The sequence below is a fragment of the Tiliqua scincoides genome, chromosome 1 (assembly GCF_035046505.1).
Source record: "Tiliqua scincoides isolate rTilSci1 chromosome 1, rTilSci1.hap2, whole genome shotgun sequence".
In the NCBI taxonomy this organism is placed as follows: Eukaryota; Metazoa; Chordata; class Lepidosauria; order Squamata; family Scincidae; genus Tiliqua; species Tiliqua scincoides.
Genome location: NC_089821.1, coordinates 38,960,014 through 38,985,291, shown reverse-complemented (window position 1 = coordinate 38,985,291; position 25,278 = coordinate 38,960,014). Strand labels below are relative to the sequence as shown.

The window sequence follows — 25,278 nt, the reverse complement described above, 5'->3', positions numbered from 1 at the left end:
CATTTTGACTTCATTTCCCCCAATCAACAGGAAACCAGCCGAGGACAGCTGACGCTTAGGAGGTCTGAGGTGAGCTTTAAGATTCTGTGCTCCATAACTTTTTTTAAGGTAAATGTGTTGAGACAGTGCTCCCTATGAGTGCCTAAGTGCTCAGGACCAGATATCAAGGGGTACAAAGGAAGGGGGATACATTAAAATAATTTTATTTTATTTTATTTTTTGCCTCAAACATAGTGTCTTTGGTAGACTGGAAGAAGCAGTTGGGCTACAACCCCAAGGATTCAATAAAGGGGTAGAATTGTGGTTTAACAAGGTCAGGCACCAGCTGAATGGGGCACTGAACTGGGCTGATTTACTGAGCACGCCAGTACAAGTTGGCCATTGCAGATATCCCCATTTGTTGATGGGGAGGGTGGAAGGACCTGCTGTCCACTTCCACCACTAATCACTCACCATAGTAAGCTTGAGAGGCTTCAGTGGAGGACTTTGCCCTGGAGCAAGTTGATATTAGCACTCATAAGAGTCCAATCCTATACTTACCAGCCATCATCACTAGGGGTCTTCCGCAGGCACTGACAGCCGTAAAGCAGTCTGTGCTAATCATAAAAGGTGCTCCAACAGTGTGCTACTCAATGTGCTGCCAGTGGAAGCAATGGCCTGCACCTTCCCACCCGTTGCAGGTAAGTCAGCAGGAGAGGTGGAGGAGACGGGAGAGGCGGAATATGGTTGGGAGGGGCAAAACTGTCAGGGAGGGGCCAGTCAGATCCAGGAATGGGTGGGTTCAGAAGCAGTGGTGACTGCCAAATCATAACCCCTTTCCTGGATCCAATCCTGTAGTGTGGGTCCACGTCAAACTGTGCCAGCTTAGCTCATTCTAAGTGTAAGCAGTGGCTTACTCCTGTGTATGGGAGCAAGTATTTTCTTACCCAGAGGAGTCCTCCACAACTTCCCCCTACCAAAGGATTCAGCAGTCACCATTTTGCCACTGCTGCTGCATCAGTGGGGTGGAAATGAATCTGATTGGGCTATCCATCTCCTTTTAGTTCAGCATGTGATTCTGAGATTAGAACCAAGCTCAGGACATTTATCTTTCAAAAAGTGTGATGGTTTCTCTTTTGAATCCCAAAGATGAATTTAGAATTTCCATAAAGGGGAGGGAGGGGAACCTTCACTACTTTAGTATATTCGGTTCCTTGTGTAAGCCAGGCCCTCATTTGACATTCCCGTTCAGTCACTTTCTTTGAGCTTTTCTGAAAGGAAGCTGATGGCGTTTGAAAGGGTCACTTTTGAAAAGCTTCCCTCCTCAGCCATTAAACTGGTAAAACTGCATTAAAGTGTATCCGTTTTCTATGAGCACATCTTCACATGCAAGAGACGGAAGTATGGAAATATATTCAAGAAACTGATGGATTCTTGCCACTTAACTGATCTATGCTGCAAAATGATTTAAATTGTCACTGCACTTGGGATCTTTTGCAAAAGGAAGCTGGTGGGGCAAAATATCTCTGAAGGAAAACCCCAGCATTCAACTTCAAGTTGCATCAAAAACTAATCTAAAAAAATGAATAAAAAAGCAATGATGGGGAGAACTCTTTTGGGGTTAATGGTCTATGAAGGAACCGCATGTGTTTGATTGCCATGGGGGTAGGTGGTGGTGGCTGAGATACATAGCATACTGTATATTTAAAAGATTTCAGACTTGGGTCTTAACCTAACCAAAATTGAGCACTTTTAAGCACCATTGACTTCAGCTAGTGCATCTGCTTAACTTCCCCCAAAGCATCCCTGATTTTTTGCCAAAGTGGTTGGCAAATGCACATGCAAATAGCACAAGTAAACACTGGACCACGTGTTGCTATTTGTGTTTGTATCACATGGGTGTGCATTCATAAAACTGTCGCTTGCACCAAAGAAGACGTGGGGCAATTTGGTCATGTGAATTGTCCCATTGTGTCAATAGCAGGTTGTTGGCTGTTATGATACAGGCTGCAACTTTGAGCATATTCTGCATATACTCAAGGAACTTTGTTGGCTCTCTGTTTGGTTTCTGGCACAATTTAAAATGGTGGTGTTGAGCCTTAAACTGCTAAGAAGTGGGTTGCGTAAGTACTGCCTACTCCTACGTGAACCTGCCCAATAGCTGAAGTTGTCACCCTTCTTTTGGTGTCCTCATCAGCTGAGGTGAATGGAGTGCCCACTGTAATGGGTCTTTTCTGTGTTGCACCCAAATTGTGAAATCTTTCCTAAGATTTTTGTTGCTTATACATGCTATCTGTTTTTAACAGCTGTTTTATTCAATTAATGTATCAGGTTTCTGACTTATGGAAGCCACCTATAAGTGGTTGTCCTGGGGGGGTGGGGGGGCAAAAACCCCAGGCGCCATGCCTGTTGGCCCTGTTGGGGTGGCATTGCTACACCTGCTGCACTGCTGCCTGTACCTGCTCTCTGGAGCCATTCTGAGGCAAATGAAGCCCCGCGCTGCATCTGCCGGTGCTCAGAAAGTCTTCTGAGGCCTCTGAGACCAACAGCACATCTGCTTATCATCGAACAATCGGAAGTATTGGAATTGGGGGTGGCATGTTGTGGTCCTGTGCCTTGGGGCGGCACAGGGGTCAGGTCTGCAACTGAAACCACCTTATGTCAGTTGGCTTGTGGAAGTTAACTTACGTAAATTAGATTTTGCACATGCTCAGCAGTAAAGCAGTTCAGCCATCATGGCACTCCGTTGTGCTTTATGGCTGAGCAATATCAGCAGTGCTGTTGCATCAACTGTCTCCATGTCTCTTTTGGGAGGGGCACAATGAATTGTCCACCCCCAGGGCTGCCCATGACACATAGTAGTACTTGCTATGCTTCTAGAGATGATGAGATTTTGAATTAACGTCCCACCTTCTCAGAGCTGCCAGGCAGTACCTCCTGCTAGTCCAGAATGTCAGCACTCTACTGTAAGTAAAAATAGCAGCATGAGCTCCGCCAGAAACACATTTATGTATGTGATTATGACTGGTGTAAAATTTGAATTGTATCAAGCTTTCTGGAATAGAACCCTCAGCATAACTCAGGGACCTACTGCACCTTTATGATATTTTGTTGAACTGCATTGAGTGCCAGCTATAGCAGAAGTGAGGTATGCATTAAAAAACACACAGCAAATTGAAAAAAAAATTGCATAGACTTGGGACGAAAAGAATGCACTAGGATCCTGCATATGATCTCAAAATATGAAAGTCAGGCAGTTCCAGTGTTCCATCCCTCAAAACAATTTTCTCCTTGCATCCTGCTCTGCTCTCAGGTGGCATGAATCCACTTCAGCCACAAGGGAGGTAAATTCTTTGTTAAGCCTTTGGGCAAAGGGGGAGGACCAGCTCAAGTCCCTGAGCTGATATTCAGAGCACTCTAGAAGAAATGTAGCTAGCCCAGTAGCGTAGTTAGAGGCACTAAGCGGCCACATGCAAGTGGCTCCCCCCATCCCCTTTGGAACCATTCCAGGCGGGGGGGGAGCAAAGCAGAGCATTTGCCTTCCTGCATTTGCCTCTGTTTTGCTCCCTCCACCCAGAATGACTCCAAAGGGAGGGGAAGGGGCCACTTGCATGGTGCATTCAGGTACCTGCAAGACTTAGGGCTTTGCACCCCCTCTAGCTACACCACTAGGCTAGCCCTTTTCAATTGGCCTTTAACTTTTGAAATCTCTCTCAGCCCCATCCTGAGCTGCCCAGAGCTGTGGGACCCACCAAATCCAGAGCTTCACAGGGGGCTCCCGCCAAATCCAGCACCTCCTGTGCTACCGCGGGAGGCTCCTCGGGAGAAGGAGATGTTCGTCCCCTTCCCCCGGGTAAGGGAAGTAGCCCCACAGTGGGGCTACTCACTTTAATGGTAACCTTTTGGTCGCTGCTAAAGTAAAGGCTTTCATGTAGGGCGAGCAGCCCTGCCCGAGTACCTTGGATCCTGTGGAATTCGGCTCCGCGGATCCACCTCCCCCCGCCCCTGACACGCCTCCCCTACACCCCAACATGCCTCCCCCCTCTGCGGAACGCCTCCCCCTTGCCCCCATCTCCCGTTCGGCGGTCCAGGAGACTGCTAAGCTGCAGAGCCCGGGCGCCCGCCGTGCGCTGGCTCAGCGCTGGCCGAAGCTGGGCCAGCTCTGGTGGTAGCCCAGCGGTAGCGCTGCAAAGTTTGTGACTGTGGTCCATGCTGCGGAGGCATGATACGGACCACAGGATCGGGCTCTCTCTCTTTTAGTAAACATGAAAATTTTTCAGTTTTATTTTTCTCATTCTAATAGGACTGTCACCTAAGGGAACGTTTAAAAAATGTAGAAATGTCTAGCAAAATATATCAAGGGAGTCTCTGCTTATTGCCAGGTAGCTGTAGAATTCCACCAAAAGCATTATAACTTCAGTGCACACTAAAAGGCACACTATTGATGTGTGCATCCAAGCAGAAGATTTTTTTATTTTTTTTATTTTTATTTTTTGCATTCAAGACTGGCTAATGTGTGGGATGATGCTGTTCAAAGACTGGGACATGTGGGAGAAGGAGGTTCACACTTTGCCCTCCCCTGCCATTTTCAAGGTGAAAATTGTTCCCCCTAAAGTGGTGATTTATCTCCAAAATGGCAATTTTCTACCCTTCCAACACATTGACACTTTATTTCCGGTGTCACCTGCTTCTTATAGTTGCACAGAAGACAGAAGTATACTTTTTCCTATCACTGCACCGCCATCACAGAAAAATCAACTGTGCCTGTTACAGATCTGTTAAAGTCAAGGGAGTTCTGCCAGGAAAAAGGTGGCAGCTCTGTTTTTGACTTATTCTCTGTTATTGCTTCATTCTGTTGACTCACACCTCTAGCCTTGAATCACTTCACTGATTTAAATGAGGATAAGAAACCTTGCAAACTGTAAGAGCATTTGGAAAAATAAATATCTGCCTCTGCTGAAATGGAGAAACACATAAATCTCCTGCACAAGCGAAACAACTCTTAAAAATTTTATATATATATATATATATATATATATATTCATCAAACAACTTTTTTTCTAGTCTCAAAAGTTAGAACAAAATTGCCCAACTGCATTATCTCTACAGACACATTGCCTTTCTGCCACATCTACCAAAAAGCTCGTGTGGCATTTAGTGATCATCAAGGGGGCCACAAGGTAATTTTCTCCAATCATCTGTTGAAACTATAATATTTTATGAGCCTTTTGTTGGAAAGGATTAAATTGCCCTTTTCAAAACAGAAGCACTTGAAAAAGAGTGTGTGGCTGGGGGCATGCATGCGCCCGAGAAAGACTGCATTTTTTATCACTCATTCTGCTGGTCTCAGAAAAATGTTGCAAGAGTCCTGCTGGAGGCAGGGTAGCCCTCCTGCTTGTGTTTGAAAAAAGAATCCCTAATAGCAAATAGATATACACCCACCGGGATTGTAACCTAATTAGGAACATTCTGAAGGGAAGCTAGGATGGTGATATTTCAAGGCCCTTTTCCCATCTGAGAAATTGAGAATAAGAATTTCAGTTTAAAATTATGGCAACTCAAGTGCTTTTTGTGTTTTATAGGAGTGAAACATTTGCTGCAATGGCACCTTTGAGGGCTCTCACACCTCAGGGGTGATTTTTGATGATAGAAGGGAAGTAAAAGATTAAATGCCACTCTCTGGATCATAGGAATTCACTCATTCATAGTCCAATCCTAACTAAATCCCGTGTGGCAATGTAGTGGTGCTGGCTTGGGCTACACTGCATCCTGTAGGGAAATTTTGACTGCTGAATGTCTCCTTGGGATAAAGGGACATTTGTCTCCTTGGCCCAGGGCAAGCCCCAGCAGCTGCAATGGATCAACTTGGACCTGCACCAGAGATATCACTGGCACAAGTTCAAGTTGATCTGTGTAGGTGGATCAAGCCTGGGAAGAGGGTTTAGATGTAGCACGTGCCGGCATGCCTATTAGTATGTGGTATCTGTGCATGTGGTTCAGGTCTTAGTTTTTCTGAGCTGTCGAGCATATGAAAGTCTTGGACTTCTTGGTCTAGCTCTTACTATTTGAGGGGAAAGTCTAGCACTTAGCTCCAAGCTTCCAGTGCACAATGTTCCTTAACCTTGCTATCAAGAACTCCAAGAACAAAGATATCTACTACCAATACTCTTCTTGGAGGCTTGGGACATGGTTAGGAGATCTTGGATGGTGGGAGAGGCAAGCTGACTGAAGTGTTTTCATGGCCTGCTGAGGGACTCACTCCTTGCCTGGTTCAGTCTCCAGAGAACAAAGACTTGTCGTGATCTTGCACTATGGCTGGAACCGTGGTACTTTCCCACTTCTTCCTTTTCTTTTCCCAGCCCTCCTCTCCCGCCATCTATTGCAAATCCCCCACTTCTTCAACCCCCATTTCCCTAGGTTAACCTTCTGATTTCCTTATGCCTGACTTCCCCCCTTTCTCCATTTGTGCCAATAAGTGCCTCTTTTACTTGTTTGGATTTCCTCTTTCTCTTTCCTTCTATCTAGAAACTGCTGACATTCAGAGCCTAGTTGTTGAGTGATTGCTTAGCAGACTGCATTGCATTTTATGCTTGATTTCCCTTTTCCATTGTTTTATTAATATACCCACCATAAACCAACTTCCTATTGTTACACCTTTAACTCCCCCTGCCCCCTCTCATTCAATTCCATTTTATTGAGCTGAGTCACTACACTTGGTTCCAGCATACAGTAGACTTCCCCAGTGTGGGCATTACACATGTTGGAACAGCACACCTGGTAGCAAGTTCTAGCTGTGGCAACTAATGATGGCTCTATGTAGTATTATTACCAGCTGGGGAGTGGGATGTGCCTTTGTCGCTCGCCTGCTTGTGGGTTTCCCAGAGGCAGCTAGTTGGCCACCATGGGAAACCCCCTTTGGCCTGATCCAGCAGGACTCTGCTTATGTTCTTATATTCACTGCAGCTTTTTTAAAATGCCAGACTAGACGACACATTTAACATCACATCTCGTTTGAACCTTACAGATTTTTAAAGTTGCACTGAAGCTTTTGAGACAGTGAAAAGTTCTTCAGAACTTTTCCAGCATGAAAGACATAGAAAGGCTTTTGGCCCAATCCTGTTCTGCATTAAAGCTGGTAAAGTGCTTGCTCTGCCAGTGCAAGCCATCCAAAAAGTGCCATAAAGCACTTTGCAATGGAACACCTTCCAGGAGTGCTAGAGAAGGCTGAAGCCTTCTGACCAGTACTAGCAGACAGAGCTGTGTGCACTGGAGCAGGAGATCCAGCAAAGGGGTGGGGCAAGTTTGGGGGAGGCAGGGTGGGGTGTCGTGGGGTGAAAGCAAGGTGGTAAGGGGGGCAGGAGAGGGGAGATTGGGAGGGGGGCCAGATCAGCAGCGCCAGCACACACAGTATCTTATTCCCCTTCCTGGACCTGGTCAGCTGACATGGGTCAATGCAGACCTATGCTGGTGATATCACTGATGCAGGTCAAGTTGGTCCAGAGTGGCAGCCGAGGCTTTCCCCAGAGCATGAGAGAACAAATATTCCCTTCACCCAAGGAGACCACCCACCTGCTAAATTTCCCCATGGGATGCAGTGCGATTCCCCCTCTTCAAAATTTTAAGGTTTTTCTAGCTGATCACCAAAAAAAAGTGTCTGAAGAGTAGCTCTTGATTACATTCATTTAGTTTAACAAAACCTTTCTCAAGAGATGGTTATAAATAATTCCAGGCTCTTGCAATTAGTGTTTGTTACAGTGCCTGCACCTATGAAATTGCAATATTCATCACAAGGACGCACAACACCATCGCTTGTTTTAGTACAAGGGACCATAAACTTTACAAAGCGGTGCTCTTTTCATGTATCCTAATGTAACGGTTTTCAGGCTGGTGAACACAATATTTTACAAAGCATTTTCATGAATCATTGCCCCAGTTCTTTTCGATCCCTGGGAAAAAAAGACAGCATAGGGCTTGTAACTATTACATATCCTGAAAATATCTTCTTTTTTCTGAACATGGTTTTGTTACAGTCATATCATTTCAGCATTTTTTTACATTGTTGTTTGCTCCACTCTTTGGTCATCTACTTACTTTCAAGCGCATGACCAGAAGGTTCTGGGTGGAGATGAATTACTTCTCTTGGGCTCACATTGAAATACAGATCTAGCCTATTTATACACGGATTTTTTATACACGGATTTGACTCAACATGATTGGCCCCTGCAAATGAGAAGGAATGTGCTGATCCCTGGAGAAGGGAAAAATGCACCCCTTTAAAATCACAGTTTAAAAAACTGCTCTTTACTGTTGCAGAGAGACAGTCATGCAAGTGATTACAGGTATAACCTAATTATCCACAAATTTTTCTGTCTCAAAGCTGATGAGAAGGGCCCTTTAAATGAAAGGAAAACAGTTGTTTAATAATGCCAGAGAGGGCAGCCCAGGCTTCATTCCTCCCTTCCCCCTGAGCACATGGAAGAAGGCTAAATGGCAGTGATCATCACCTCCTTCTCCCTAGGGCTCCTGGTGAAGGGAGGGATTGCTGCCTCCTAGAGAAGCCTAAGCTCTGGAGAGAGACCGATGGCCCCTGTGTGCATTTCAAAAGGTCAGCAAGGCTGTTTTTAAATCACCAGGAGGGAAAGGACTTTGTTTTTTAAATTGATTTGCTATAGTGTGTTTTTTTCCATCCGTGTGAGTTCTTGGAATGGAACCCTCGCGAATAATGAGACTCAACCTGTAAGTCGATCCGCTTATTTTCCAAAACGATCTGCATTCAAAAGTTGCCCACCGCCCACCTCCATCCTCAAGCCTCATCTCCCCTCCCCCAATCTCTTATCATCCCTCTTTGCCCTTTAAAGCAGCCTTACTGAACTAATGGAAGAAGCAATGATACCATGACTCTGATTATCTGGATAGTCTTCCTGAGAGTGGAGGAGAAAAGGAGAATCATGGAAGGCTGAAAGGAAGCTATGAAATGGCAACACCTAGGATATGGGAAGCTGAGATAGTCAGGATTTTAAAGATAGCTGGAGGAGCCCTCCTATTATTTAAAGGCCTGGTGTATGCTATTCTTGTAAATAAAGCTGGAAGTCCTGCACTTCCAACCAGAGGTATCCCTGGGTGCTTACCTGGAGGAGCTCAGCATTCCAAAAGTTAAGGGTGACATAATCACATCACCCCCAACCTTCCATGCTATTGCAACTTTTAACGTGAAAGAGCACCTCTGGACAGCCTCCGTTTTATGATCTTCAGCCCACACTGGGCCCAGTTGCTTTGTGTTCTTACTGATGAGTGACAAAAACATGATCATTGGCGACAGTACAAGGTAGTTGGACCTGGAGCGTGTTGGAGATAGTTGAACAGAGGCTCAGATGGTGTGGTGATCCCCCCAAGGGTGACACCTGGTGTGGTCTGCAAACACAACCCCCCCACCACCAGTGATACTACTGCTTATGGCTTTAAGAAAACTGTAAAGGAAGCTAGTTAAGGGGAGGGGGTGAGCCACTTCCTGCTCCTGTGATCATCAGTGGTATGCTGGATAGAGGCAATGGCAGACTCGGAGGAAAGTGCTCCAGAATTGACTGCTCCTGGACCACTGGCAATCTGCCACTGATGTAATTCACCTTGCCACATAGTTGGACCGGCAGTGAGACTGTAGGCCTGCCAACCTCACTGCTCTGGAGCCAAAGAGTAAGGGAAGGGTTTTGACATTGCTCCCTAGGACTGCACTTCTTGCTTGCAACATCTATAAATCTGAGCTAATAGGTCTATTTTAGATTCCATCTCTATAGTAGACTATAATATTCATTAGAGTGGAAATATGTCTTGCAGTCCACTTTTCCCTTCTCCTCCTTTTTCATGCTTTCATTTACAGTCACTGCCTCATTTATTCAGATGAATTTGGCAATAACATTTTAAACAACAAATGGGAATTCTAGGTCTTCATTTCCAGATAATAACACTCAGAAGGCTGTGTTCATATTTCTTTACAATTAAAATGAAAATTGGTTTCAGTCAAACACAGCTATCTTTCTATACAAAATCAGCTACTTGGCTTTGCTGATTTTTTTTTAAAGCCCCTTTCAGTTTACGCATTTGAGATAGGAATGATTTAAAAACAAAAACCCAGATGCTACATTTTTCTTTTGTTCAATATGCATTGATCTGAACCATCAAGTACTTGAAAAGGGTGTGCATGTGTATAATTATTATTCCAACCAAAGGGGAGGGGAAATCAATCTTACAGTGTTAAAATAAAATAAAGAATTTCCCCATATTCCCTTGTTTCTTTTCATCTGTTACTCAGGATGTACAAGAAAATATGCATTTTTTATTTTAAAAGGCAAGCCTACTTTTAAATAGTTACCACTTGTGTTTATGTATATGATGGGAAGAGCAGTGGCTTGTAGGGTGGTTTGCTAGCATTGCAAAGGTAGCTGCAGTTGACAAATTATCCCGAGGTCCTAATGTTCTTATTGAAAGACATCTGGGGTGGTGGCAGCAGAGTATAAAGGTCCTGTCCATGGTGCTGAGTGGCTTGGCTAGCCAAGCCTAGTGCAGCTAATGTCAAGGCTTTGCACCTGTGTTGGAGTTGCTAAAATTGTTTTCTAGAATACAGGAGACTTTTTTACTTCCTGACATCTAGTTCAGCAAAGAGTCCGGTGCAGGGGATTTTCTTGGAGAAACACTGTTGTAGACTTCCCATTAGAAGTGGTGCAGTTCAGAAATAGGTTACAAAACCATCTGCTGCTTATGAGAATTAGAGCTCATTTTTGTTAATAGTACACTGCCACTGATAAATGTGGTAAATGTATATCCCATTAATTTCAACAGGATTTAGTCTTGATGCATCATGTTCCAAAACTGTCTATTATAGATCTTACTTCATGTGAATGGGCTGGAGGGTACTCAAAAGACAGATACCTGGATGAGTACCATTTAAGTCTACAGGTTGAGTCTCATTATTTGTGAGGGTTCCATTCTCAGAACTCATGTAGATGGCAAAAATCACATTAAAGCAAATCCATTTGAAAAACTATGTCTCTTTGCTAGGGGATTTAAAAACAGCCTTGCTGATCTTTGTGATGTAATTCAGAGTCATTAAGCAGAGAATCCATCAATCAGTTTCCCTCCAGCCGCTTAGAAAGGCTTCACTCCTAGCCAGAGACCTTTCCTTTTACCCAGAGTAAAGTGATTATCTTTCTTTCACATGCTCAGGGGGAAGAGAGGTTTCTAAGTGCCTGGAGAGAGAATGATTGATGGATTGTTGACCAGTTGCCCTCTCTCTCATTAATGAGGCTATTGTTAAACAACTGTTTTCTTTTAATTTAAAGGGCACTTCTCATGCGTTAAGACAGAAAAATCCAAGGATTTTTCCATGGGTGACAAATCCATGGATAATTAGATTATACCTGTAATTGCTTGCATAACTGTCTCTCTACAACAGTAAGAAAAACAGTTTTTTAAAACTATGATTTTAAAGGGATGCATTTTTCCCCTTCTCCAGGGATAAGCACATTCCTTCTCATTTGCAATGGTCATTTGTGTTAAGTCAAATCCGTGTATAAAAAAATCCGTATATAACAAGGTTGGACCTGTAATTATATTTGAGCCCAACAGAGATTTATAGTATTTCTAGGCAATCAGAAAATTGAGATAACCCAGATTTCAACCATGTTTACTTTCTTTGGTTTACATTATAGATCAGGAATGTCAAACCTGTTTCATACAGCTGGCAAAAGTTAGCTTACATGGAGCCTGTTGATGACTGGAAGTGATGTCATTACATAGGAAGTGACATCATTAATTAAGTGGGTGATGACCAGAAATAAGCACTTTGTTCTCACCTAGCAACTCATTCGCTCCAAATGAAGAAGTGAAAATATGAAAACCTTGATAATATTTTCAAGATATGAGAGAGCCCAATGACCATACAGGCCAGATAAGGAGCTTCCACGGGCCTTATGATTTATGCCCCTGTTATTGATAGATATACGGCACAGTCCTAACCCCTTATGTCAGTGTTATCCAGCACTGGCATAGCAGTGCCAATGGGATATGTGCTGCATCCTGCAGTTGGGTGTCACTCACGGAGGCCTCCTCAAGTAAGATAATGTTTGTTCCCTTACCTCAGAGCTGCATTGCCCTTATGTCAGTGCTGGAAAGCACTGACATAAGGGGTTAGGATTGTGCCCATAGATATATAGTGTGTGTATTCATGTGCATGTATAGAGTCACTTGTGACACTTTTAACCTTAGGATGCAATAATGATACATATGAAACAGGACTGGTTAATAAAATAAAAATTCTTAATAGCATTTCTTTAGAAAACAGAGCAATTTATAAGAAGCAAGTTACAGATCAGGGCAGAATAATATTTGAAAAAACTGGACTGTATTACAAAGCATTTGTTTTTGTTTTTCCCCCCAAACATCCATTTCTGTTGGATTATTGCTGAAAGATACTAATCAATCTATTTCAGAAATTTCTAAACTAATTTACAAACATCCATAAAATAGTGAAAAAATTGCATGCTTTAGAAACCTGGTACATATTCATGCCTCTGGACTAAAAAGATGAAGACGATAGCAAATGAAGAACATTTTAAAGATAGCTGGATGACGTTTACAGAGTCTTTCCCTTGATTTTAGCCATTTCTTCAGGCTTATTTTCTTTTCTCTCTGCTGATTTGTTAATTTCCGTTTTAATCCATGGGGGACTGTGTGACTTCTGTTAATGGATGGGAAGAAAACACAATCAGTATTGAAATATTATGTATTTTCTGGAAAAATAATTCATCCCTCCCTCTCTTATATACCACTACAGCCCTTCCCATGACATTTGCTCTTTCAGTCCCACTACCCCCAACCACCCAATGCTCTTGTTTCTTCAGATATCTCTCTTTTCTCCTTTCCTGTCCCTTATGCTTGAAATTGCTCTCAGCATACCTGCAGAATGATTTCTTGCACACGTCCTTCAAATCCCTTCTGTAAACTCACCTTTCCCAAGAGAACCTTGACACCTGACAGCCCAACCCTATGCATGTCAACTCAGAAGCAAGTCTCTATACTTCCAGGAAAGTGTGCATAGGATTATAGCTTTACAGCACAATCCCATGTATGCTTACTTAGAAGTAAGCCATATTATATTTGATGAAACTTATTGCTTGGAAAGAGTGCATAGGATTGCAGGATTTTCTTTCCTACTGTAACTGAGCTAGTATGTGTAACTGAACATTTGCAGATGTTTTAAACAGCCCATAATCACTCACAGCCATTCTGGGTTTTTAATCTGGTAAACTCAATTCAACTTTGCAATGTGTTGAACTAGTCACAAAATTGATTGAACACATCTCCAACTCATGTTAACAATGTTCACCTACAACAGGGGTCTCTAAACTTTTTGGCCAGAGGGCTGCATGAAATATCTGGTGCAGTGCTGAGGCCAGAAAAAAATTTAAATATAAAATTTAAATAAATAAATTAGAGAGGGAACTTAGATGAATGAACAAATGAATAAGTGGGCTCATTCACTCAGCCTCTCTGGCCCTCAGAACACCCTCCAGATGCAATCAGAGCATAGCTCTGGTCATGTTCAGTCGAGCGGGCCAGAGGCTTTCAGGGGACAAGAGGCTGGCCGTGGGCTAGATAGAGGCTCACTATGGGCTGCATCTGGCCCCCGGGCCGGGGTTTGGAGACCCCTGACCTACAAGCAGGCTCAAGTGGGGGCATGCTGGCTTCTCATTTGGACTATGTCTGGTTTGACCTAGTACAAAGTGAATTCAGATTGATAATTACGTGCAGCCCTCCATATCCGTGGATCCGGTATCTTCAGATTCAGTTATCTGTGAATCCAGGGATTACCGTACCTTCATTTTTGCTTTGCACCACTGGAAGCAGGGTGTTTCTTGCTTTAAAAAAGAAATAGTCCTGCTTCACTGAAGAATGTGACTCCAGGCAACCAGCCTGAATGCTGGAGGGAGAGTAACTGAATGTTAACAGGAAGCAGGAACTGTCCTACTTCCTGTTTGCATTCAGTTAGTCTCCTCCTTGCGCGGAAGGCGAGGCAGATCCACCCCACCAGAAAGAAAAGAGGCACTGCCACCACTGTGTGATTGCACAAACACTCACAATCCACACACTCTGAATAGCGACTGGAGTGCTTGAGGTGTGAGTACACCACTCATGGCAGTGGTGCCTCTTTTCAGAGGACTCCAGGGATGGTGGGGGTTCTGCTTCACCAGCTGCCCTCCCCCCACATTGCATGTCCCTGCTATATAAGAACTGATATATGTGTGCAAATGCATTTCATTCTATATGTTTTCACCTTTTCACCATAAAAAAGCCAAACTGGAGGCAGCATATGTCTTTCACAACTGAACTATTAAGCTTTGCAATCCAATCCTAACACCCTTCCCCACCAGCAGAACTAGCATTGCACAGGCAGAGATTGCTTTATGGTACTTGAAAAGCAGCCTTAGTTGATGTGTGCTGCAGACCTACTGGTGGCCTCCTGCATGCCAGTGGACATGTGGGCTCTAAAGGCCCACTGCAGCAGGTAAGCCCACACAGGGGGTTGTAAGGAGGTGGATAGGGGTGGAATGGGATGAAGAGGGCAGAACAGGGAAGGGGGCAGATAGAATGGGGTGGTGACAGGGGCAAGGAGGAGGGTGGATCAGACCCAGGAGGAGGCAGGATCGGTGGCAGCGCACAGTGAATTCCAGTCCTGTTCTGGGCCTTGTTCTGCCTTCATGGAGCAACATGGACTTTCACCCATGACTGAGCTGGTACAGATCCAAGTTGCCCCATAGTGGCTTCTAGGACAAAAGGACAAATGTCCTCTTACCTCAAGGAGACGTCCAGTAGCTGGGATACAGTGGTAGCCACGTAGTTGCCACAGCCAGTGGTTGCCACACAGTGATTTAGATAGGATTGGGCTGTTAATTATTTGGTGTCATGTTAAAATTATCCCTCTCATTAATTGAATCAATTATTTCAGTATTGAAAAACCATTTACTTTCTACTGTAAAAGCAAATGATTCCTGTCGACTTATGCTGGAGAAGTTTGAACATTTGCAGTCAGAAGCATTATTAAGGTGGACCATAGGAGGGGAACAATATTGTGCCCACCCCAGACACATGTCAAGAATAGGTGGCAAGGCTTCCAGAGAGTGCACTCTTCATACTGTATAAAGGGGGAATCAAATGTGTGATTCCTCAACCTGATCCATCTATAATCATACTGATCAGTTACTTGAGAGAGAATAAGAAGTGGGCCATATTACTACCCTTTCTTCATTAAGAAAGGATATACACACTTCTATACACAATCCTATACACACTTTCCTGGGCATGATCACTATTAGACACAATGGGACTGCTGTGTAGACCTGCATAGGAGTGTTCTGTAAAGAGTTGATTAGAATGATAATAGCTTTTTACAACTATTTCATTATATCACATTTATTTATTTATTTATTTTGTTTATACAGGTATTTCTATACCGCCTTTCTTGGTCCTCAGTTTCCTCCTCGGACTTTATTCAAGGCGGTTTACACAAGCAGGCTAATTAAATCCCCGTTGGGATTTTTACAATTTGAAAGAAGGTTCTATCTTTCAAGGAACCACAACATTCAGATGTTACTTTCTGATCTGGTCGCAACATTCTGGCCTCCATCCTCCCACACTCAGAGCAGATGGAATAACTTGGCTCAGCTTGTCAGCTGCTTCAAGGTCGCATGGTGCCGGTGACCTCGAACTGGCGACCTGCGGATGTTATCTTCAGGCAAATGGAGGCTCTACCCTCTAGACCAGACCTCCTGCCCATATATGTAAATTATTTCACAACCTTTCCAATTAATAACACAATAAAACCAAAATAAAGGTTACCCATTACACTTAATTGTAAAAATGAATCATTTTCTTCCAGCACGATGTCACTATTCAACAAATTTTGGTTGATTTTAATAGGATAAGTGCCTCAGTTTTAGATTAGAAACGGGGGCTATAAAAGTGAATGCAGTAAAAAAACATGCAACTTTGCAACAACTGCAAATGCAACAACTAGGTGCTGTTGGATCAGAAACTGAACATTGCTAACACAAATCTGAATTGATAAGTACCTGCAAGTTTGGGTCTGTTTCTGCCATCTTTAGCTTTGGAGTGGTTGAATTGTTTCGGTTTCCTAAACAAGTCTTGCCAATCTGAAAAGAGAATTATTAGAATTACACGACTAATCTTGATTTAAATACCAACATTTGTAGTGTGGTTCTCAATTTATAATGTTGATATAAACCAATCTCGATCCTAAAATATAAGAAATGGTGATGACTTAAGACGCTCGATAAATTAAGGGCCCAGTCCTACCCAGGGCCAGTCTGCATGATGTAGAGATGCTTATGCAGCCTTTGCTGCATCCTGTGGGCTGGCTGGGGAGGGAAGTAGGGAAGAGGCTGGCCAGGAGAGGTAAGTAAAGCAAATTTGTACTTACCTCTTCCATGGCTCTCTGGTCCTCAATGGGCCTACTCAGGTCTATGCCATTTTACTGGCATAAATTTCTTAGACCAAAGGAGCCCTGTTGGGACCAGGATGGGGGCATAAATGAGATCTGCCCCAACTTGCTCCTGGCCTGGCCCCTCCTCGCCTCAATCTACCCCTACCACCACCTTTCTTGTGCAATGCCTGCAGCCTTGCTCAAGCCTTGCAATGCTGACACAGGGCTTACCTGGTCCACAGGTTGCACGCTCTCTCTCTCTCTCTCTCTCTCTCTCTCTCTCTCTCTCTCTCTCTATATATATATATATATATATATATATATATATATATATTTCTCTCTTAAAAAAATGGCTCTGCACACCTTATTTAATATTATTTAATAACACAAATTCTTGTTTGCCTTTCTGTGATTAAGAACAACAACAAGCAATAGATGGTAATTAGACAGAGTGCCGAAAAAGCTCAAAGTTGGTTCTAGAGCTGAAAGGTGGTGAAGTATTTCACCTGAATTCTTTTGAATTGGGATAACAATTTTCCTCTGGCAAGACATTCGAATTTGAAAAGCATTTTTAATGATGCTTCGAATATGCACCGAGTCTGCATCTAACTATAAATCATTTATCACAAACTGGCAAAATATCTAATATCATCAAAATCTTGTGATATTTTCAAACATATGGTAATGTTTTAAAAGTACATTTATTCCACTTAATAATAATAATAATTCATTATTTTCTTTATTTAAGCACTCAAAAGATTCCTTCCCCGCAGGAGTAATGGCTAGATTTGTTTCAAAGCAAGTAATTCAAGCAATACATGTAGAGCATATATTTACTTCAGAAACATTAGTACGCTATGTCATAATGTCATCAGAGAGGGTTGTCTAAAATGTTTAGAGCCAATATTGTATCTAATGACAACAGCTAGAATGTCATAAACTGGATCACTGAGAGTAAATGATAGGTTGATGAAGAATGAATGGTTGGGGTCAACCAACAGTTAAATCAACTGTTTGGAAAGATTCTAGGAGGAAATTATTTGTTGAGAAGCAGCCAAATCCTATCCTGGGTCAGTGGTACTGATGCAGCCCCTGCTGCATGCTATGGGCTAGTTGGGGACCAGGGAGTGGCAGAGAGCTAAGTACAGAACCTTGGGTCTACTTGGGTCCACACCAGTTCTTCTGTTGGCATAAATCTGAGTAGGTCCAGGGGAAGATGTCAGGCCTGTGCCAGGGCATAGGATACTTGTGTCACCGCTGCTGCTGAGATGTCCCCCAGCCCACCCTTGACACACCTCCAGACTGGCCTGATCCCCATCCCAATCCTTCTATGAACCATCCTCCTCGGCTACCTTATCTGCACTGGCAGAATGATCAGGTAGTTCTGGTGTGTTCACAGAACTGCTGTTTGCGCCAATGGTTCTAAAAGGTGGGGCAGCAGTACAGCTTTCGTGTGAGCACAACAAGGCCTATGACAGAAGATTGTGAGATCTATTGCTGTAAGCCCTTAATAGGATTGGGCCCTAAGGCTGCTGTCCTATACACACTTCCTTAGGGGGTATAAGTGAGTAAAAATGTTGCTGTGTCTCAATGGAATACAGAGTTTATGAAACAGTAACAGTGAATGTACAGCAGACATTGTTTAACCTGGATTTGGGAGTTTAATGCTGCAATCCTATATTGTGCACACTTCCCTGGGAGTGAACCACATTAAGCACAATGGAACCTACTTCTGAGTAGCCACGCATAGGATTGTGCTGTCAGATTGGTAACAATTAGTAATTGTGCTTTCTATATGTAGATGTGTACACTGACAAATATAACAGGTGTGTGTGTGTGTCTGTCTATCCGTCCATCCATCCATCCATCCATCCATCCATCCCAGCTAAACTAGGGTCTGGGGATTCAGAGAGCAAATCCAGTCCTCCAATTACTTGAACTGGATTGCCATTGGCCACTAGTTACAAGCCTCCAGGACTCTCCAGGAGGTTTCATGAACCCCCCGCCCCGGTCTGTTGAAATGACCCTGTCTGTGTTTTACACATCATCCCAGCTACTCACTGGTTTCTTGCTGTGTAGTGTACTGTATTAAGTGTTTCAGAGAGACCCAAGGAAACAGCCTTGTGTGCATGCCTGAATCTTTTTTTCTTTTTTGGACAGCAGATTTTTTCAGGTCTTCACGGTGGAGTAATGGGTGTCATAGAGATTATTGATTTTGTGTCTCAAAATGTGAAACTGTATTTAGTAAAGAGAAAAAAGTGTGAGCAACAATAACAATATGGGAAACGAGGTTGTGTATTCAGTATAAAGCACACTGTTTTACATAAACTGTTGGAAGTGAAGAACAAGAGCCTTCTCCTCTCTGCATGGTATTTCATAATTGCCCACTACAAGGTTTCTTATACCTCCCTTTGGAGTTGGTTACTGTGGAGACAGGATATTATATTGAATATACCACAATCCTCAATCTACTACGCCTTCCTCTCACTTCTCTCTCGCTATAGCAACACTAAGTATTGACAACCTGCCAGGCATACCAGCTGCTTTTCCTTATTAACAACTCACACCTCCCCTCCCCCATCAGAGTCAACTGGCAGAGACAAGCAAAGATATAATGTCAACCCAGTGTAACCCATTTCTTGAGGAAGTGATTGTTTCTCCAACAATGGAGTGACTAATGGCCTTTTTTCCAATCAACTATGAAATGAGTTATATATCCTTTCACGTATGGATGGGCAGACTGAGGCAAGCATTCCTTTTCTAAGATGAGCCTTTGGTTCTGGGAAACAGGCCTTCATGTCTCCGTTAGGGTCTGCAGCTCCCATTCCTAAAGGACAGGAAATCATTCCATTTTCAGACATAATTCAAGGTTGAATTACATTATTCTCTTGCTCTCAAAAGTTTGGTAATAAGATCTATACATCTTAGAAAACATCAGAAAGTTGTTCAGAAAAGAGAGGATATAGATGCTCCACACCTTTTTAACGGTATCTCAGAACATAACGTTTGAATACACATAAATCTGTCAAAATACAGCAGACTTACAGCCCAAACTTTTCCATTACCAGTTCCATAGAATACAACACTATTGCCAGAACGAATTCTGCATGCTGGGGACGGACGGACGGACGGACGACCCAGATGTTGCAGGTAAGTAAAAATCAAGTAGGCCACCTGGCCTCCGATTGCTCTCCTCGGACTTATGCCAGCTCTTTAGCTGTCAGAAGTCCAAGAAGACTGGGGTGGGGGGGGGGAAGGACAGGGCTGAGAAGGGGGCACAGGATTTTGTTGTATGCTAGTGCTGCTGAGATTTTCCTCCTTCCATCCCAGTTCCCTTCCCCAAATTGCCCATGATCCTTTCCCAAACCACCTCACCACCTACATACCTGCTCCAGCAGAGGTGGGGGGGATTCTGTATTTTCAGGACTGCACCATTGCTATGGAGGTGAAGACAAATCCCTGTGGTTAACAGGCGGTGTCCCATCCCCCCACAGAGTTGGCCCATCATTGGCCTGCCCTGCCTCACTCCCTGCCAAGTTCCGACTCCCAGCATAGAGGGTGGGTCGATGCTGTGATAATCTCCTTGGGCATCACACAATTGATGCAACAACATCACACCTATGATATGCTGAAGGCTGAGCTTTTGTCAGTGGGTGATGGGCTGTGTTGCAGTTCCCACGAATGCTGTAGGCATTACTGGGGAGGACTACACAAGCATGGCTTGGAGGGCTGTATTGGCATTGCACCCATAGTCTCTGGCTTGTTAACACAAGAATGAAAGAACAACTTGGGAGAATCTACACCAAGGGTAGGCAATGGCCAGCTACCCAAAATCATCAGTCCATATTACCAAAAAGCTATATCCATCCAGCCTGCAGTGTTCCTAAAAAAGAATTCAAGTGTGTAATTCTATCTCTGTGAGGCTGAGGCTGCAATCCTAACCATACTTTCCTGAGAGTAAGCCCATTGAACAAAATAGGACTTACTTCTGAGAAGACCTGGTTAGGATTGTGCCCTTACAGTGTAAGTAGACAAAGGTCATTGGAGTGTCATTCTCCGTTCGGGCCAGCATCGCTCTCCTCTGTGCCCATCTTTTTTCCCCTCAGTTCTATGGCCTGATTGAGAGGTTTGTGCATGTGTATCAAACTTGCATGCATTCTTGCATCCCGATGTCTGGCCCCAGCAGTGGCATCACTAGGGTTTGCGTCACCCGGTGCAAGAGGCCTGCGCATCACCCCATGCAGTTGGCGGGGCAACGCCCCAGGTGGTGGGCGTGGTGATATACCATCGCCCCGCCCCCACTGGTTTTTTGGCTGTACTTTTTGTTAGAACACAGGTATTTCAATGTGGTTTGTTTCATTGCATTCTGCATAAAATTATGCATTGATTGATATATAACATGATGGTATTATTCCTCCAAATTCTGATTTTAGTGATTTTGAAAACTTGTAGAGTCACACATACACACACACACCCCTGTGCCAACTTACTAACAATTTATTGCAGCAGTTCTCAAACTTTTAACACTGGGACCCACTTTGTCATGGCCAGAAGTGACATCATCAAGCAAATTAAAATAAATAATTATAAATAATTAAATTAAAATAAAAGAAATAATTAAATAAGGGGGAGCCAGTCTTGTTCCACCAAGTGAATCTACTCTGAAGTAAGTCCCATAGTGGTCAATGGGGCTTACTCTCAGGCAAGTGTGGATAGAATTGCAGCCTGTGAGCTCAAGCCTATGCATGTCTACTCAGAAGTAAGTCCCATTGTGGTCAATGCAGATTACTCTGTAGTCTGCCTGCAATAACAACCCCCCAAAAAGAATCAGTGAGATTTCCAGCTCTCCCCAGTGCCCAGTTTAAACTTCTTCTGTTTCAAGCATATCAAGATAAAGACCCATCTGGCTTTGCAAGTGCAAAATACGAGGGTTGCCCAGAAAGTAATGCACCACATTTTTTTTCTCAGCCTACAGTAATGGTACGAATGCGAAACTTTAGATATACATTATTTGAATTTTCATGAGTGCGCACACAAATTTTTGGTTTCTTCAGACAGATAGCGTAGCTGCAGCAGTGTTTCGAAATGGCATCTGTAAGTGATGTACGTTACAAGCAGCGTGTCGTCATTGAATTTCTCACTGCGGAGAAAGAAACTGTTGGGAACATTCACAAACGTTTGTGTACAGTTTATGGAGAATCTGCAGTCGACAGAAGTACAGTTAGTCGCTGGGCACAGAGGGTGAGGCCATTAGAAGGCGGTTCGGCAGAGCTCCAAGATTTGCAGCGTTCGGGGCGGCCATCCACGGCTGTCACACCTGACAAGACGCAGCTTGCTGATGTGCTCATTCGCGAGGACCGACACATAATGACTAGGCAGTTGGCGCTGAAGCTGTCAATCAGCAAAGGAAGTGTGGATGCAATCATCCATGCTCTTGATTACTCAAAAGTGTGTGCACGATGGGTTCCGCGCTGTCTTGTGGTGGACCACAAATCTCTCAGAAAAAACATTTCTTCTGAGTTGCTGAAACGTTTTGAAGATGAGGGGGAAGCGTTCTTGTCCAGGATTGTGACAGGTGATGAAACCTGGGTTCACCATTTGGAGCCCGAAACAAAACAACAGTTGATGGAATGGCGTCATCCTCAATCTCCACAGAAGAAAAAATTCAAAGCAACTGCTTCCACTGGTAAGGTCATGATCACTGTGTTTTGGGACTGTGAGGGCGTCATACTCATTGATGTGATGCCAAGAGGCAGCACCATTAATTCTGAAGCTTATGTGAAGACATTAACAAAACTCAAGAAGCGCTTCCAGTGACTTCGGCGCCATAACAACCCAGGTGAATGTTTGATTCAACATGATAACGCTCGGCCTCACACAAGTTTGAGGACTTCGGAACACATCACTAAACAGGGTTGGACTGTGTTACCCCATCCACCCTACAGCCCTGACCTAGCTCCCTCAGACTTCCACTTGTTTGGGCCATTAAAAGATGCCATTCGCGGAAGACATTTTGAGGATGACGAAGAGGTGATTCGCACAGTGCAGAAATGGCTTCGTGACCAGAACAAGGAGTGGTACCGACAGGGCATACATGCCCTTGTGTCTCGCTGGAGGAAGGCCATAGAACTGGACGGAGATTAGGTGGAAAAATAGGGAGTGTAGAAGAAACATTATTCTTTCTTGCGTGTAAGTTTCATTGTGTTCAATAAATAATTGTTGAAGAAAAAAATGTGGTGCATTACTTTCTGGGTGACCCTCATAGAAAACTTCCCCTTACCAGTTCAAGCCTCTTTTTTGTCCTTTTAGTGTGTTTGGGGGGGAGGCTGCCTTCTGGAGCATTTGTTGCACTCCAGCTCCATTCTGGTGTCCTCACATTCCCCTTTGCCTGGCCTGACCACAAGCCAAGGCATGTCTGCATCATTCCCGCAGGGCGTGTCACCCCCCCGGTACGTCACCCAGTGCGGCCCGCACCCCCCGCACCTACCTAGCGATGCCACTGGACCCCAGTGCAGAAGAAGGTTGCTGACCTCTGCTCTACACTGTGCATAAATCTGTTTTTACTATAGGTTGTGTACCTCTAATCAGAAATGCTCCAAAATTTAAAACTTTTGGAGCACTGACATGATGCCACAAGAAACACCTAACTGGTCCCGAGCATTGAAATAGATCAACCTTTGCAGAACATTCCATGTTCCCAGGCAGGCAGGAATCAAGAGAGAAGAGCCTGGGCAAATAGCCACCACCCCCACAGTGACTTCTGCTCCTTGCTATGTTACTAACTAGACTCCATAATCAGCACCGTCACAAAAAGATCCAGCGCTCAACTCACTGTTCCGGCTTCAACACCTCTAACTCACCATCAATAGTATATGTTGTGCATTCTTATATATGCAAATACTCCAAAACCCATAAAAATCTGTATGCCGAAACACTTCTAGTACCAAGCATTTTGGATAAGGGATACGCAATCTGTAGTATATTTGCAATTGTTATATGCTGATTGTGTAAAAGACATTTTCTGCATTTAGAACTGTAGGCTGCCATTTCAGGAACTTTTATTCCACAAAAGTTATAACTTGATTTTTATCTTTTGCTGACCTGTGCATTCCCCTGTGCTATAGGAGCCAATGATAGAGTACTCAGCCTTCACCAATTTAGAAAAAGGTGGGAACGGCAGTAATCTCTCAGTGCTAAGGTTACTTTCGAACTGCATCCCCATCTATTACATGAAGACAGGATATTGTACTACCGGTAATGGACTGAAGTTTGTGGGAATATTGTTTTTGGATCCTCTATATACTGAGACCAACCACTGCTGTTCCTGCCACCTCTGTGGGTTTTTCAATGCCTGGATGGATCTTCTATAAAGATTTCACATGGTTCCTCCCCATGGCCGCAGACATGTCAGTCGATTTAATGAACATAATGTTATTTTGGCTTGTTAATACATTAACTAGTGGTAATAAATGATTATAATACCAGTGAAGTTACCAGTAATAAATTCATTGGCAACTGGATTCTAAGACAACGTCTCCTATCTCAATTCACCTGGGCCTTCGCATGGGGGGGGGAATTGAACTTGTTTTGCTATAGATATGAATCCACGCTAGATATATTATAGGAAAGATGCAGCTCCTCCCCTCGTTGTTTCTTTCTTCTCTCTTATACTATCTTATAAACAAGTCATGGCATGAAATATTCATGACGAACATCTCCCCATCTCCACTTCTCATCATGGATGTTGGTGGGCAGGAAGATACCCCTATGAATAAGTAAGCAAGAGAAAATGAAGAAAAGTGGCACGACGGTTGCTGCATACATTTCCCATAACATCGAGTTTGGCCCTAATGTTTCTATATTATTTCATCCGCAATGTTTCTTCTTCTGGAGTTTCTCCAGAAGCCAAAGCATTTTGTCACATCACTGTAATGATCCTTTACTCAGGGTTCATCTGTTTCATAAGGACATGAAAGCTTGGAAAATTACAGTTTTAAATATTTATTTTAATTCCTCTTGCCTGCTTGGACTCCTTTGGATGTCAGGGTGAGTGTGTTATCTTCTGCCACAGAATTTCAGCTTAGGTGTTCCATTTGTATAGTATCATAGAGGAAAAAAAGAATTCTATACCCTTGTACTGCAGATTACAGCCAACATCCCCAGATAATCACTTTTCCTCCCTGACTTAATATCTCCTTGCAAGTCCAAGGAGCTCAACAAACGTTTTAGGGTCAATGTTGAAAACAAGGCTATATTTTTCATGTGGCCGAACTTATTAGCTCTGCTTGGAGTGACAGACCAATAAAGTATGTGGATGTAAGGGTAGGGAGGCTAGCAAAGATGGATGAGGTCGTATACCTGGGAGGCTATTGTATTAAGTAAGGAGGATACAATTCCATGGTGATGCAGTGGCCAACATAAAAATATCTTTGGAGAAACTATTATGGAAAATCAAAATCCTGTCACATTAAGAGCAAGGTACTGACATATTCAGTTGGGGAAAAAACTCCATTTTACTCAAAGGAAAGGCTTGGAGAATTAAAACACAAAAAGTGAGAACGTGCAACAAATAAGGTGTTCCCTCCTTTAGTGATAATGTGGTGCTGTGGAACAAAGCAGACCACAATGATGGCACAAATGAATGTAAGGCTGCAGGACTGCAGTTGAGTTAGAGCAGTGATTTTCAACTTTTTTCATGTCATGGCACACTGAGAAGGTGCAAAAATTGTCAAGGCATACCATCAGTTTTTTTTGTCAATTGACAAGGCTCACTGCACTGCTCGCTGGGGGAGCATATCTCCCAGTGG

At 43.5% G+C, this 25,278-nt stretch overlaps 1 protein-coding gene across 1 annotated transcript in view; it reads right to left on the bottom strand.

Annotated features, from left to right (window-relative positions):
- Window positions 1-12,431: 12,431 nt before the first annotated feature.
- Window positions 12,432-25,278, bottom strand: part of LUZP2 (leucine zipper protein 2) — a 221,576-nt gene continuing 208,729 nt past the window's right edge. Inside the window, exons 8-9 of the mRNA XM_066639890.1 lie at window positions 16,101-16,181; window positions 12,432-12,709 (exon numbers count right to left, since the gene is read on the bottom strand). Coding sequence (XP_066495987.1) covers window positions 12,605-12,709; window positions 16,101-16,181 — 186 coding nt within the window. The 3' untranslated portion in view covers window positions 12,432-12,604. The remainder of the gene's footprint in view (window positions 12,710-16,100; window positions 16,182-25,278) is intronic.